This window comes from Rhinopithecus roxellana, chromosome 6 (assembly GCF_007565055.1).
Source record: "Rhinopithecus roxellana isolate Shanxi Qingling chromosome 6, ASM756505v1, whole genome shotgun sequence".
NCBI classification, from domain to species: domain Eukaryota; kingdom Metazoa; phylum Chordata; class Mammalia; order Primates; family Cercopithecidae; genus Rhinopithecus; species Rhinopithecus roxellana.
Genome location: NC_044554.1, coordinates 112,652,152 through 112,665,182, shown reverse-complemented (window position 1 = coordinate 112,665,182; position 13,031 = coordinate 112,652,152). Strand labels below are relative to the sequence as shown.

Here is a 13,031-nt window from a genome sequence, read left to right as displayed (position 1 = left end):
CCTGTGCCCGGGCCCAGCCTCATGCTCCCCTGCCCGTGACGGTGCTGATCATGGTCACAGCGGGGGTTCCTGGCAGATGCGCTTCTCCCTGCCTTCTTGTCATTCCCAGAACCTGAGTCCACAGTCCGTTGAGTTGTTCCTGCAGCATCTCTAAGGGGTGAAGTTAGAGTAACTGCTGCAGTCCTCTGTGCCATCAGACTGTGAAAACTCTTCTACAAAATGAGCCTGAAGGCCAGCCGCAGCCTGGCACAGTGTCTTGATGTGTTTTTTTAGTTCCAGTGCAACAATAAGATTCAATAAGTCATTTGGAGCATCTGCCCCTTGATGCTAAGCCTTTTTTTGTTTTCTGTGATGTCGGTTGTTCTTGCTGAGTTAGTGATAGGGATGCACAGGAATGACAGAACAAAAGCCTGCCCTTCCTCAGAGCCGGGGAGGGCATTCTGGCCCCACCTGGATGTGCATGGAGGTCCTGCTCTCAGTAATGAGGGTGACCCATTTCCACGGATCCAGCCCCATTCATATTCCTTCCCTCTTTCTGTCCTTCCTTCCTGATCTCTTCTCTCCTCCCCTTGGGATAAATGGCAAAGACATGCATGGACACTGACCCAGGTCAGTGACCACAGCGCAGAAAAGCCAAGCAGACCAAACCGGCACTTTCTAAGAAGACCCTTGTTTTAGTCAACTCAATAATCTACCCTGCAGTGGGGAAACTAGTTATAAACGCCGCTAGGAGAAGATTCTTAACAGTTTCCTTTGAAACTTGCTTTGGAATGGCCAAGAGTTTTTAGGTAAGAGCAAATTGCATGCAAAATGTGTGCAATTTGCAGACAAAAAGCATTCCCACACTATGACTGTAGCACAGCCCCCATGAGGAGCCCCGTCCCCTCCCGGCCTCTCCTGCTTCCCGGGTGGGTGCTCACCGCACGGCCTCCATCTGGTCCTTCTCCTCCAGCAAGCCTAGCCGCCGCCTCACTTCGTGCAGGAGCTTGGTCCCTTGGAAGCCGCTGCCGCGGCCATCACACTTTACCACCACCGCGCCGTGGCTGCTCACCATCACCGTCTCCCAGCTCACCTCGAACTTCTCAGCCACGCTCTGGCTCCCGGGGGTGCCATCCCTGGAAAGAGAGTCCTGGGCTCAGCAGGACTGCTGTGTGGTGGGTGGCGGCTGGTTTAGCAGCTGTAAGGGATTTTACCCGTGACCCGGCTGCCACACGCTCAACTCCATACCCCAGATTCTGCTGCCCCGGGCAGGTGAGCCAGGTGTTACCATACCCCATAAGGCAAGGAGGAAGAGGAGACCTCCAAGAGCCTAGGGCTCCCAGGGCCATCCCTAAACACACTGGTACTGTGAGGGACATAAAAATCCTCCCAACTTCTCCCTTTGGGGGCTTTCCCTACACTGCAAGACGGTTTCTCTTTCCTGGGTTCTAGATGCCCCAGGCTGTGCCCCTCAGTACCCATCACAAGTGACAAGGCTGTGCTGACTCTAGCCACATCCCTGGCTTGAAGACGTGGTCTGTCTCTTGTTAATTTCGAAGTAACAGCAAACCCGCCATATGGGTTGCCTTTCTCCCTCCCTCTCCTCGGGAGTCGAGAGCCATTGGCCCTGGGCAGTGTGGCCTCTGACCTGGGCTGGCAGCTCCCACTGGGCTCTCCTCCCAGCTCCTCATTTGCTAGCCCGGCACTGCTGGCTGAAAGGCATCCGTGGGGGGACATTTGGACCATGGGATTCGACCAGCGCCACAAACAGGGCTGCTTTCCTTTTCCTCAAACAGGGCTGTCCCCTCCCTCCCTTCTCTCCTTCCTTCCTTCTCTCTTTCTTTTTTTTTTTTTCGTTTGAGACAGGGTCTCACTCTGTTGGCCAGGCTGGAGTGTAGTGGCACAATCTTGGTTCACTGCAGCCTTGACCTCTGGGGCTCAAGAAATCCTCCCACTTTTGCCTTCCAAATAGCTGAAACCACAGGCATGTGCCACCTTGCCTGGCTAATTAAAAGAAAAATGTGTTACTCTGTAGAGATGGGGTCTTGCTATGTTGCCCAGGCTGGGAACAGGGCCATTTTCTACGCAGGACTGGTTGTTCCTCATTGACCAGCATACTCATGGGTGTGGGGAGGTTTTTAAGTGATTTTCCCTCTTGCTGGGAAAAGCATGCACAGGAGAGAAAGCCAGCCTCAGGTCCCGCCTGCCTCCCTGGAACAGCAACAGGGAGCAGTGCCCCTCCTGCGAGTGGATCCAGCCAGATGATGGCTCCGATCACCGGCACTGTCCCAGCTGTCCGCCAAGGACTGAGGAGTAGGGTGGGGGGGGCAGGAGGAGCGGGCCAGGAGCAGCGCGCTGGAGTGCTGCATGCTAAGGGTCCTGGTCAGTCACGGCGCTACTCTATGTTGAGGGTGCATTTGTTTTCTTTTGGATTTTGTAATTTGAAGCAGGGGCTCAGGGACTCCAGATCTCCTTGCTATCACGTTTGATGTCACAGTGAGAAACAAAAAGACACAGCCTCCAAGGAAAGCTTGCAAGGTCAGAGTGAGTGTGCGCCCAGAGGGTGGGGTTGCCTGGCCGGTCCTGTCCCAGCTCAGCAGAGCTCAGCTGTCTCCACCCGGCATAACCACTTTTACCTCTGAAGGGAAAGTGAATCGTTTTGTAAACTGAAAAGCTTTTGGGGATTTCCTTTAAGATCACTGAAGAAACCAGTGGGCAGGGGAAGAAAGCTGGTTCGGAAGTCGTTAGCATCCTGGAGAAAGTGGGGGAAATCTGGTTTAGTAAGAGAAAGGAGGCAGGAAACGTGTGTGCTGTGTGTGCACGTGTGTGGGGTGTGTGGGTGCGTGTCTGTGTGGGGGTGGGGTGTGGCTGTGTGGGAGTGTGGGTGTGTATAGATGTCTATGTGTGTGCATGTGTGTATACACATACGTGTGCATATGGGTGTGCACATGTGTGTGCTGCATGTGGATACGTGTACACACATGTGTGTATGTGTGTGTATGTGTGTGCATGTGGGTGTATGTGTGCATGTGGGTGTGCATATGTGTGTGCTTATGCAGGTACGTGTGTGTGCGTGTGTGCACATGTGGGTGTGGGTGTGTGCATGTGCGTGTGCCTGTGTGTGGGTGTGTGTGTGTGTGCAGATGTATGTGGGCATATGTGTGCAAGTGGGTGTGCATATGTATGTGCTTATGTATGCAGGTGCGTGTGTGTGTGTGCGTGCGTGTGTGCACATGTGGGTGTGTGTGCATGTGCATGTGCCTGTGTGTGGGTGCATGTGGGTGTGCATGCGTGGCTGCTGGGAAAGTGTGAAAGCAGTCCAGATATTAAGGAAAGTGGGTTAATTGCAAAACGGAATCAGCTATTGGAATCTGTGCCCTGGGGCGTTTCTATAATGGAACCTTTTTGCTATTTAGGGACTCAGCCCTCAGGAAGGGAGCCGGGCAAGACACCAGAGTTAATCAGCTCCATCAGGTTCCGGCGTTTACTCAGGGGGTCGCTGCACTGGCATCCCTAACACAGCCCAGCACAGGCCTCTGCTCCAGCCGGCTCTCCCAGGCTATAAGGGGTGCAGGAGTTTCTCCTGCTCCATGGTCTTGAAAAGACAGACCAGGAGGTGCATTGGGATGTTTGCTCAATGGTCCGGGTGGCCCCCTCTGCACTGCCTCCCCGTGCAGTGTGAGTACGTGGGCATCACCTAGACTCAGGGCTGTCAGGCAGCATTTGAACCTATGCACAGGGCACTGGGCCGGCTCCTAGCACTGAGTTCCCTAATCAGACCCAACATCTTCAACGCATTTACAGAGCACAAAAAGTTGTTCTCAAAACCCAAACTGGAGGCTTTATTAATGAACATAAGAGCTGAAAAAATTCTTTGCTGGTGAAGAAAGGGCATTCAGGGCAGTGGCCAGAAATGCCAGCCAGTGAGACCCACGGGCTCAGGGCGCAGGTCCCAGGCTCCGGCCATCTTGTGTCTCTGTGTCTTGGGACCTGTCCCCTGCCTGTGTCCAGTGAGCCTGTCATGCAAGATGCCACTATGATGATCCCAGCAGCCTCGCTTTATAGTCACAGAACCTGAGGCAGCCTGGGGAGAGGTGGTGGGTACATAGCACCCACTTTCTTTTAACCTCTGGGTGTCTTCAAGAGTCCTAAAGAACCTGACATTGGGCTAAACGATCTTATGTGTTCAGTTTGCAACCATATCGTTTCTCCTGCTTATCTTTTCCTAAGAGTTCAATATTCATTTATCACAGGGGTCACGGAGCCCCAGAGCGAGGCCCAGGGAAAGACAGACATGACGATACTTACACCACCAGGAGCAGAGGGTAGTGGGTGGTGTCGGTGAAGGTTGCTGGCTTCAGGATCTGCATGGGCAGGTCTGGGGAGAAGCAGAGCACAGCATGGGTTAGGAGGCAACGCTGGCCATGGGGTATCGGGCATGCCCTTGGGTGACCGTGGGGGTGAGGGTGCTCTGGATGGGGCCTGAGGGGAAGCCCACAGGACAGACTGGCCCAGAGTTTTCATCCTGAGGACTCTGGCCTGCTGTGTGGCCTTGGGAAAGTCACCCAACCTGTGTGAAGCTTAAATTCTCTGAAGCTTCCATTCAGTCTTGCATATGGGAGCACACTGAATGCACAGAAGACTCAATGGCCTGGGTACTTGCCAGCAGCAGAATTTCAGGCAGGGAAATATGGTGCCCTGAGAGGGGGCAGGCTGCCTGCAGCAACAAAGCATCTCTCAGCATCTGATCGGGGATGCTGGGGATGGATATTTGGGAGCAGGGAGGCAGGGAGAGGAAGAGACAGAGTGTGGGGTGAAACAGGGGGCCGCCTAGAGGGGAGAGGGTGCCAGCCCATGGCAGTGCCTCTGTGCAGAGTCAGGTGGCTCTGCGGGTCTCGCTGTTGGTAGGTTTGTGCTGGGTGGCTCTGTAGCTCTGCTGCAGTCACAGCTAGAGGACGCCAGGGAAGGATGGTACAGCCCACTGGATCCTGCGGCTACCAAGGTCACTGGATCTGGTTCTCAGCAGCATGAAATCCAGTGGGTGAGGGAGACTGGGTAGGAACCAAACCTCAAAAACCTGCCTCACCAATTTCTTCTGCACCCCCCCACCTCCCAACAAACCTTCCCATCCAAGTTGGAATTTATTTATTGATGTTAACTACGACCCAGATTACCAAAGGCACAGCAATTAAATTGGAATTAGCGGCTTTTCAATACAATTACTACACAGATACACTGCAGGCTTGGGAGGCTGGCTGGGCAGCCAGCTCTGACCTGGCGTCTCTTGACTGATTCGGGCTGAATGTTAATGGCTTGCAAATTGGCTCAATGGCCCAGGGACTAGCCAAGAGGCAGGCCTTGGACTTCATCATTTAAATTCCATAAAACATGGTCTGGGCTGCCCCCTGCCACTGATAAGCCCAAGGGCAGACCTTGGAAACCGGGTTCTGACTGGCTGAGAACATTTCGGGGGAGCCTTTCTGGAAGATGTCCTACTTTTCTAAAAGAAAAAAAAAGAAAAGAAAAGAAAAGAAAAGCATTAGCCTCTGGTAGCACAAAATGAAAAAACAAAACCCAGCCAGGTGGGTAGGGCTGACCTCTTTCAGATTTCCTGCGATCCCTAAGGGGGTCTTCCTGATGCCGGGCTCATACAGGCGCCCCACATCCTCTCCTGGCATCTGTACCCACCTGCCTTTCAAGGAAACCCCCTGCTGGACAGAGTGTGTGGCAAGGGTGGGAAAGCTGGCTTTGTGCTTCGAAAGATTTTTCTGCATTTTCTAAGAGGAAGGGATGACAGTCACACACCAGTGCTGCAGGCTTGGGAAGCGTTACTGGGACAGCAGTGGGTACAGTGCGCTGGAGGGGGAGGCCAGGTCTGAGGAGCTCAGAAAGGGATCTTGCCAGGGTGACGGCCTGGCTGCCAAGGCTGCTGAGGAGGCTCGAGCTGAGAACAGAGGAGCTTCAGAGACACGCCGGGGCAATGGTCTCTCCATTGGGCTGGGATAATATACACACAGTTCTTTTTTTTTTTTTTTTTTTTTTGAGATGGAGTCTCATTCTGTCAGCCCGCTGGAGTCCAGTGGTGTGATCTCAGCTCACTGCAACCTCCACCTCCTGGGTTCAAGTGATTCTCCTGCCTCAGCCTCCCCAATAGCTGGGATTACAAGTGTGCACCACCACACCCAGCTAACTTTTGTATTTTTAGTAGAGACAGAGTTTCAGCATGTTGGTCAGGCTGGTCTTGAACTGCTGACCTCAAGTGATCCGCATGCCTCGGCCTCCCAAAGTGCTGGGATTATAGGCGTGAGCCACTGCGACCGGCCAATACACACATTTCTTGGCCAAAGCAGATTGTCACAGCATCCATTTTTTTGTTTGTTTGTTGTTTTTTGTTTTATGAGAGAGAGTCTCACTCTGTTGCCAAGGCTGGAGTGCAGTGGTGCGATCTTGGCTCACTGCAACCTCTGCCTTCCAGGTTCAAGTGATTCTTGTGCCTCAGCCTCCCAAGTAACTGGGATTACAAGCACATGCCATCACGCCTGGCTAATTTTTGTATTTTTTTGTAGAGATGGGGTTTTACCACGTTGGCCAGGCTTGTCTTGAACTCCTGATCTCAAGTGATCCGCCCTCCTCGGCTTCCCAAAGTAATGGGAATACAGGTGTCAGCCACTGTGCCCGACCCTTGTTTACAGTTTTCTTGAGTTTCTCTTCTTTCTCCTCTAGGCTGGGCATGACGGCTGACACCTGTAATCCTGGGACTTTGCGGGGACTGAGGCAGGATTGCTTGAGCCCAGTAGTTCAAGACCAGTCTGGGCAACATAGTGAGACGCTGTCTCTACTAAAAAAAAAAAAAGAAAAAAAAAAAGAAAGAATTAGTTGGGCATGGTGGCCTGCCTGTGGTCCCAGCTACTCAGGAGGCTGAGGTGGGAGGATCACTTGAGCTCAGGAGGTCAAGGCTACAGTAACCCAAGATTGTACCACTGCACTCCAGCCTGGGGGACAGAGTGAGACTCTGCCTCACACACAGACATACACAAAATTATTCTCTTCTAGACCATTCCCTACTCATTTCCTTCATGCCCCCTTCCATGGCATGGTCACCTTCAGGGTATTTTAAGAGAGAGAGCCTCTGGACATGTAAGTGTGTTGGGGGTGGATTTGAAGTGCATCAAAATTCCAGAATGTTCTGACTTTCAGAGGTGAATGCAATGTCCAGAAAAGTTCTGATAGAGCATAGCTTCCTACGGCCAAATGGCAGGGGCAGGATTTTTTGGCCCGGGCTTGTGGTGGGCTGCAGGAAGGGCGTGGCAAGCACAGGGAAGTGAGGGTCCCTGTGCAGGGCCCACACCTGGGCTGTCCTGCAGGCTGGGACTCCAGGGCAGCCTCCGGACCCAGCCACAGTGAACTGCACTCGCTCTTGCCTAAGCCCCTAAGCCCCTCACACTGCCCTCTTCTCTGGATTGCACTCTCGCCTCTTGTGAGCCCACCCGAGGTTGACTCCAGGAACCATGTTCAAGTCCCATGTTCCATGAGCATTCCCCACACGTCCCCAGCCCAGTCTCAGGCTCTTCTCTGAACTCTCGTGCTGTTTGCTTTCTGCTCTACGCAACGCAGCTTTGCAGCACGTACTGTTTAGGGGACCTGATTTGTTTCATGGGGTGAGCCTTGGTTCCTGCTCTTGGGAGCTGAGTCTGTCAGGTGGTTGTGTCTCTTCTAAGCTGCTGAGCACAAGGGGGCTGCCAGCGAAGATGCCAGGCCCCAGGCGACACGCCACTGTCTAGTGTCGGGGAAGGGCAGACAAAGAGGTTCCAGAGACAGTCTGGGGAGGCAAACGCAAGGCGTGTGGCTTCTCCCCGCTGCCCTTTTAGCTCCGTGTTACTTATCAGCCTCAACACGCTTTCCCCAGAGTCCTGGAAACCTTCTCTTTCAACAAAGCGCTCCTGCAGTTACTATCAGGCAGTCAGAGTTTGCACAGGAGGGAAACCTGTTTTCAGCCTCGGAGGTGACGCGCAAGCGGTGTCTCCACTTCAAGGTTTGAAGTCTCAGTTATTTGACGCCAACCTACCACCAAAAGGCTGCTATGCGTAGATGTTGGGGAGTCTGGAGGCGGACAGAGTTCTGCGGGAAGACAGTGAAATCTGCTGTGGGCATTTTACACTTGGGGTTTCCAAGAGTAACGACCTGGTGGGCAGTTAGGACACGGGGCCAGCCGGGTTGACTTGGGAGCCAGCTGCGCAGAGGTGGGAGTTGAGGCTCCCAGGCTCTGCCTCCCTCCTGGAGCTGTGAGTCCAGGTCCAGCCAATGCTGTGGGGTGTTTAGTGCTTAGCAACGCCTAGCGCAGAGTTAGTGCCCAGGAGAACTTACCGAATGGCTGGAGGGACAGTTCAAGGAAAGAAGGGCACAGGCAGAGAGAGGCAGAGTGAGAGGCGTTTCCTAGGAAGTAACAGCACTCAAACCTCCTCACGCAAACTCCGGCTGCAAGGACACCCCTCATCAGCCCACCCTCCACCAGCTGATGAGGCAGGAAGGACTTCAGATGGCACAGAAAGGGAATTTCCAGAGGGAAGAGGTTTTTCTGGACGGTCGGTGTCTTGACACGGTCACCAAACAAGGAGAGCGTTGGAGTCTGCGATCTTGCTTTGAAGCAATTGTCAGCCTCTCAGGGAGAGAGATCTTGTGCCCTGCTTTTTCTCATTTTGTCACCAGAGTGAGCATCTTGGTTCTGAACACAAGACGCTCCATGCCAGAGGAGCTGCAGGGCAAGATACACCCCTGTGCTCGGGGAGCCTTCTGTGCACGGTGCCTGCTGCTGATGACCACACTGTGTCAGAGCCCACATTGTCTTTCTCTTTTTCATTCTTTTTAAAGGGGAAAAACGTAGTACTTACTATAATCATCAATCTCGATGTTCCTGTATTCCACTTTAGGCATCTGTCGGTCATTTATGGCCTTCTTGACATGTTCATTTGTTTCTAGGTCAAACATTTCTGAAAGAGAGGAAACAGGGACACGCTGAGATGCAAGGGTCACTCACGGAGGACCTCGGTGGGCCGTGGCTTTTCACGTGTGTAGACTGCTACTTTCATCAGCCTCGGAGGTGGTTGTTATTATTTCTAGTGTACAGACCAAGAAACTGGGCATTAAAAAACACGCTCAAGTTATGCACTTAAAAGCTCAGTCTCAAATCTGGGATTGGGGTGGATTAAAGATTCTCCCCACTGTCTTAGGCTCTCTCCTTCTCCCACCAGAGGTTTTTGTTCTCCGTGGTGTCACAAGCACAGGTTTTGGTATGATTCTCCCCATGACTGCTGGTTTTAGGAAAACCTACATTACACATCTGTTAGGACAAATGGTTTTCCAAAAATTGTGGCCATAATAACCAGAAAAGGAAAGGAGGGTGGAAACTAGGGTGTCATCTTTATTAAATGTTCCCAGAAATAAAATGGATTCTGATCTCTCTCCTAAAACAGAAGATAAGCTGGTCTCTGGACAGACCTTAACTTCAATGACTGTATTTGTGGACAGTGGAGTGGTGTGAGCCTTCCTCCACACTGTGGTGGGACTGGCTGTCCTCCCTCCATGGTAGAGACCAAGGTCAGTTCCGCACTGCGGCGTGGATGTGCTGGACCTTTGTGCCTCAGGCTGCGACAGCGCACACACGTCCTCGTTATCTATTTCTTCAAATGCAAAGAAGTCCCCTGAGGAGCCCACTCTGTTCATCTACTGAAATGGCCATTCTACTTCATTTCATCGTCTGATGTGTCATCAAAACCACCCACCTTCCTTTCTCCCTTCTCACACTAAGCCTACACATGGGGACAACTTGTGGTTCACTGTGAAAGGGAATTTTTCTGCGAGGAACTTTGCCTTTGGCTCGTCAGATCACTTTGAAGCAGCTGTAATTTGTGCACTTGTTTAGAGTAAACGAATGATCACAAACAATGCTAGAATGGATGTCCAATCATCCTCCCGTATAACTCCCTTGGAAAGAAAAAAAAAGTGCTGCTCTGACGCTCTGCAGGCGGGCGCTTCTCCAGGGCAGCTGGAGGTCAAATGACTGCCCATCTCTAGGAGACTCTGGACATGTGGCTTAGTGTGGAGAACATGGGGCTGTGGCTTTATTCAAGAACTGTGCCCAGCAGGCCTGGCAACCTTCTGTAGAGGAACAGAGGGAAGTGGAAGGTCCCAGTGCTTGTGATGCGTAAATAAAATGAAAATGACTTGCGAGTTGCTGGACACATATTTGAATATTTAGCTTTGATTAAAAAATAAGGGGAGAAATGGTGACACTTGTTTTCAAACAGGTAGAGTTTTAACAAATCTGACATTAGACCACCACTGGGAAAGATTCCGAACATCATGTAGCACGCAAGAAACGTGTCCCTTGCAGACAGCAGGAAACACAGCTGCGTCTGCAAGGGCTGTCTGCAGTGGTGAAGTCCGAGGGAAGCCCAAGTAGACTTGACCTTAACTCTGAGACCCAGAGACCTGGCTGCAGAGGTGGCGTGTTCTCCCTCGCAGTCATGCACGTGAGTTAGGGGAGCACACTCCACGCCAAGGTGCCTGCATGCCCCCGCGCCAGCTTCACAGCCTCAGCCCACGTTCCTAATGGATGGGGGGCAGCACTCATTGGTGTTGACTGGTGTTGGACTCATTGAGTCCAAATGCCCTCAGCCCTTAATGCTCCAGGCACACACTCGGGTGAGAGGAGTTGGTTTATGAGACAGTGACTGCATATCCTTCATGTTCTATTCACAGTTACAGCAAAGGAAGACTAGCAGGGAGTGCAGCCGGGTAATGAAGAGAACACATTTCCCAAGCTCTTTGCTGCCCCAGGGCCTTTGCGCGTGCTGCTCTGTGTTTGAAATCTTCCTTGCTAGCTCCTTCTCCTCCATCAACACAAGCATCACCTCCTCCAAGAGGGGCCTGACCACCCTATCTCAGGCACCTGTCAAAATGACAGTTTAGGTCATTTTCCTGGCTGCAAATCCTTCTCCCTAACCCATGCCAAGGTATCCGTGTTCAGTCCCATCCCAGGGACAAAATGCACTAGTTTTGAGTACCCTGGGTAGATGGGTTTATGGAAAATCAATTCATTTCTTGGAAATTAAGCATCTTTAGATGGTAACGTGTCTGGGTTTCCACCCAAGTCTTTCTCCTTGTTCCCATGTGGACCCAGGAAACTAAACAGGACTGAGAGATCCTCCTGAGTGTCTCAGGAAGCTGCAAAAGTTCCCCAGGCTCAGACCTCTTGAATGGCAAGAGTTGGAAAAACCGAGGCTGGACTGTCAACCAGTGTTTCCCACATGGCACAGACCCAAGAACCCAAAGCAAACTGCATTACATTGATGGAAAAGTTTCTGACGCTTAGAAGACTAATGATGTGCCTAAGTTAATTCACTGGACTCTGGGACTATGAGGCAATCCATGCATACTCTCCAAACTCCAGCCGATTGTCAGAGACCAGTGCCTGGATCTCATGAGGTCATCTTGATGCTTCAGCTGTAACCCTTGGAGAACCTGTGATCTTTGCTGCTCTGCCTGCTGACATGATCATCCCAGGTGGAAAACAGGTGAGGAACTTGGGGTGTGCAAATGTGGGTCAAATGATAGAAGTGACAAGCCAGGTAGGTCAAGGGAATTGGCAGGAAAAAGGTAGACAGACCCTCTACCAACAAGAACAGAGATGGGCTTCTTGCTACCAGTTAGCTTCTGCTTCTGCGTCCCAGAAAGGGCTTCAGCGGGGGGGTCTGCTGGTGGCAAGAGCCTGTCTGGATGACTACATCTCAAAATGAGAGAAAGTGCAGACAGACCCTCTCACAGCCGGTTAAAGGTCTTGTCTCCGTATGTACGCAGGTGAATTTGATGTTTCCGGTGCCACTGTGCGATCTCAAATGCTGATCACGAAGGAGAAAGTTAAACTCAGGGAGCAATGTATTCTGCTGCCCTCTGAGTCAGGCTTGCCTAGAGCTAACGGATCACAGGCTGGCCACCAAACGCCCGTTACCATTTCTGGATCTGAGAGTTCTGGCTTCATGTGGGAACACACCACGTTCTGATGGCTCACAGACTGCACAGGCTGCACGTGAATACCTCGTTCCTCTCTATTGAAATCCCACCCTTCACAGGAAAGCACCAAAGCAACAGACTATTAAATTTAGTTAAATATTAGATTTCTCATTTAATGATTGCCCACACAACTGGTTTTATCAGCAGAGAGCTGACTGTCCCACAGGGGACTTGAGTTAAGCCATTTTATTTGTTCCCATAATTGCATTCAAAGAGGGCAGGAGCTCAGCAGAGAAATCAGAAAAGATTGGCATATTCCCTGAAGGACTCTTCTTTTGACTTCAGGGCAGTGGGGACCTCCAGTCTGGAGCATACAAATGGCCACTCCTTAATTAAATGTGAGCCCCCTCTCATATTTGGTGGAATTAGCTATTATCAGATCTGGACACAGTGAGACCGCAGAGACTCATGCCTGCTCACGAGGCTGCTTCCCTCGCTGCCCCCCATGGGCAGGTCGTGGTGTAGCTGTGCACTGTTGCAAGACATGCTTCCAAGTGGCCCAGCAGGTTCAGGGGATTGGTGGAATCACCACTGTGCTAAATTTTGGAAAATTGGTGACCAGATCCAATGAAAACCAATAGGCAATGGATCTAAAAGAGGAGGAGAGCAGCCCCTTCCCTTTCTCATATTTCCACAAGAAGTAAAACTGCAGGATGGTGTCTGCACGCGGAGGCTTAGGCAGAAGTCTCTCCGGCATCTCCCTGTTGCCTTGGCCTGACTTCCCCTGCCTGGGTTTTCTGTGCCTTTCTAGTCCAGGCCTCTCCTGCCCTATTTCTGCTCACTCGTCACGTGCACCTTCCCCTGTGGCCATCAGTAAGACCCCTCTCTGCCCCACCTCGCCCCCTCTCTGTGCTCTTGCAGCTGCCATCTGCCCACCCCAGGGCTGTGCCATCAGTCGTATTCCAAGACCAGATTCAGGCCCAGAGCCCGCATGACTACTGTTTAAACTTACTCACCTTAACTGGATATCTCTTTTCTTTGAG

The 13,031-nt window shown here is 51.9% G+C and overlaps 1 protein-coding gene across 9 annotated transcripts in view; it reads right to left on the bottom strand.

Moving 5' to 3' along the window:
* Nucleotides 1-13,031, bottom strand: part of DPP6 (dipeptidyl peptidase like 6) — a 1,166,688-nt gene that overhangs the window by 15,692 nt on the left and 1,137,965 nt on the right. For all 9 annotated transcript variants that reach the window (XR_004058085.1, XM_030933144.1, XM_030933145.1 and 6 more), the window contains 3 exons: nucleotides 8,868-8,966; nucleotides 4,288-4,357; nucleotides 921-1,115 (listed from right to left, as the gene is read on the bottom strand). Coding sequence is in view for 8 of the 9 variants with exons in the window: in XM_030933144.1 (XP_030789004.1) it covers nucleotides 921-1,115; nucleotides 4,288-4,357; nucleotides 8,868-8,966 (364 nt within the window). In the remaining variant the exon portion in view is untranslated. The remainder of the gene's footprint in view (nucleotides 1-920; nucleotides 1,116-4,287; nucleotides 4,358-8,867; nucleotides 8,967-13,031) is intronic.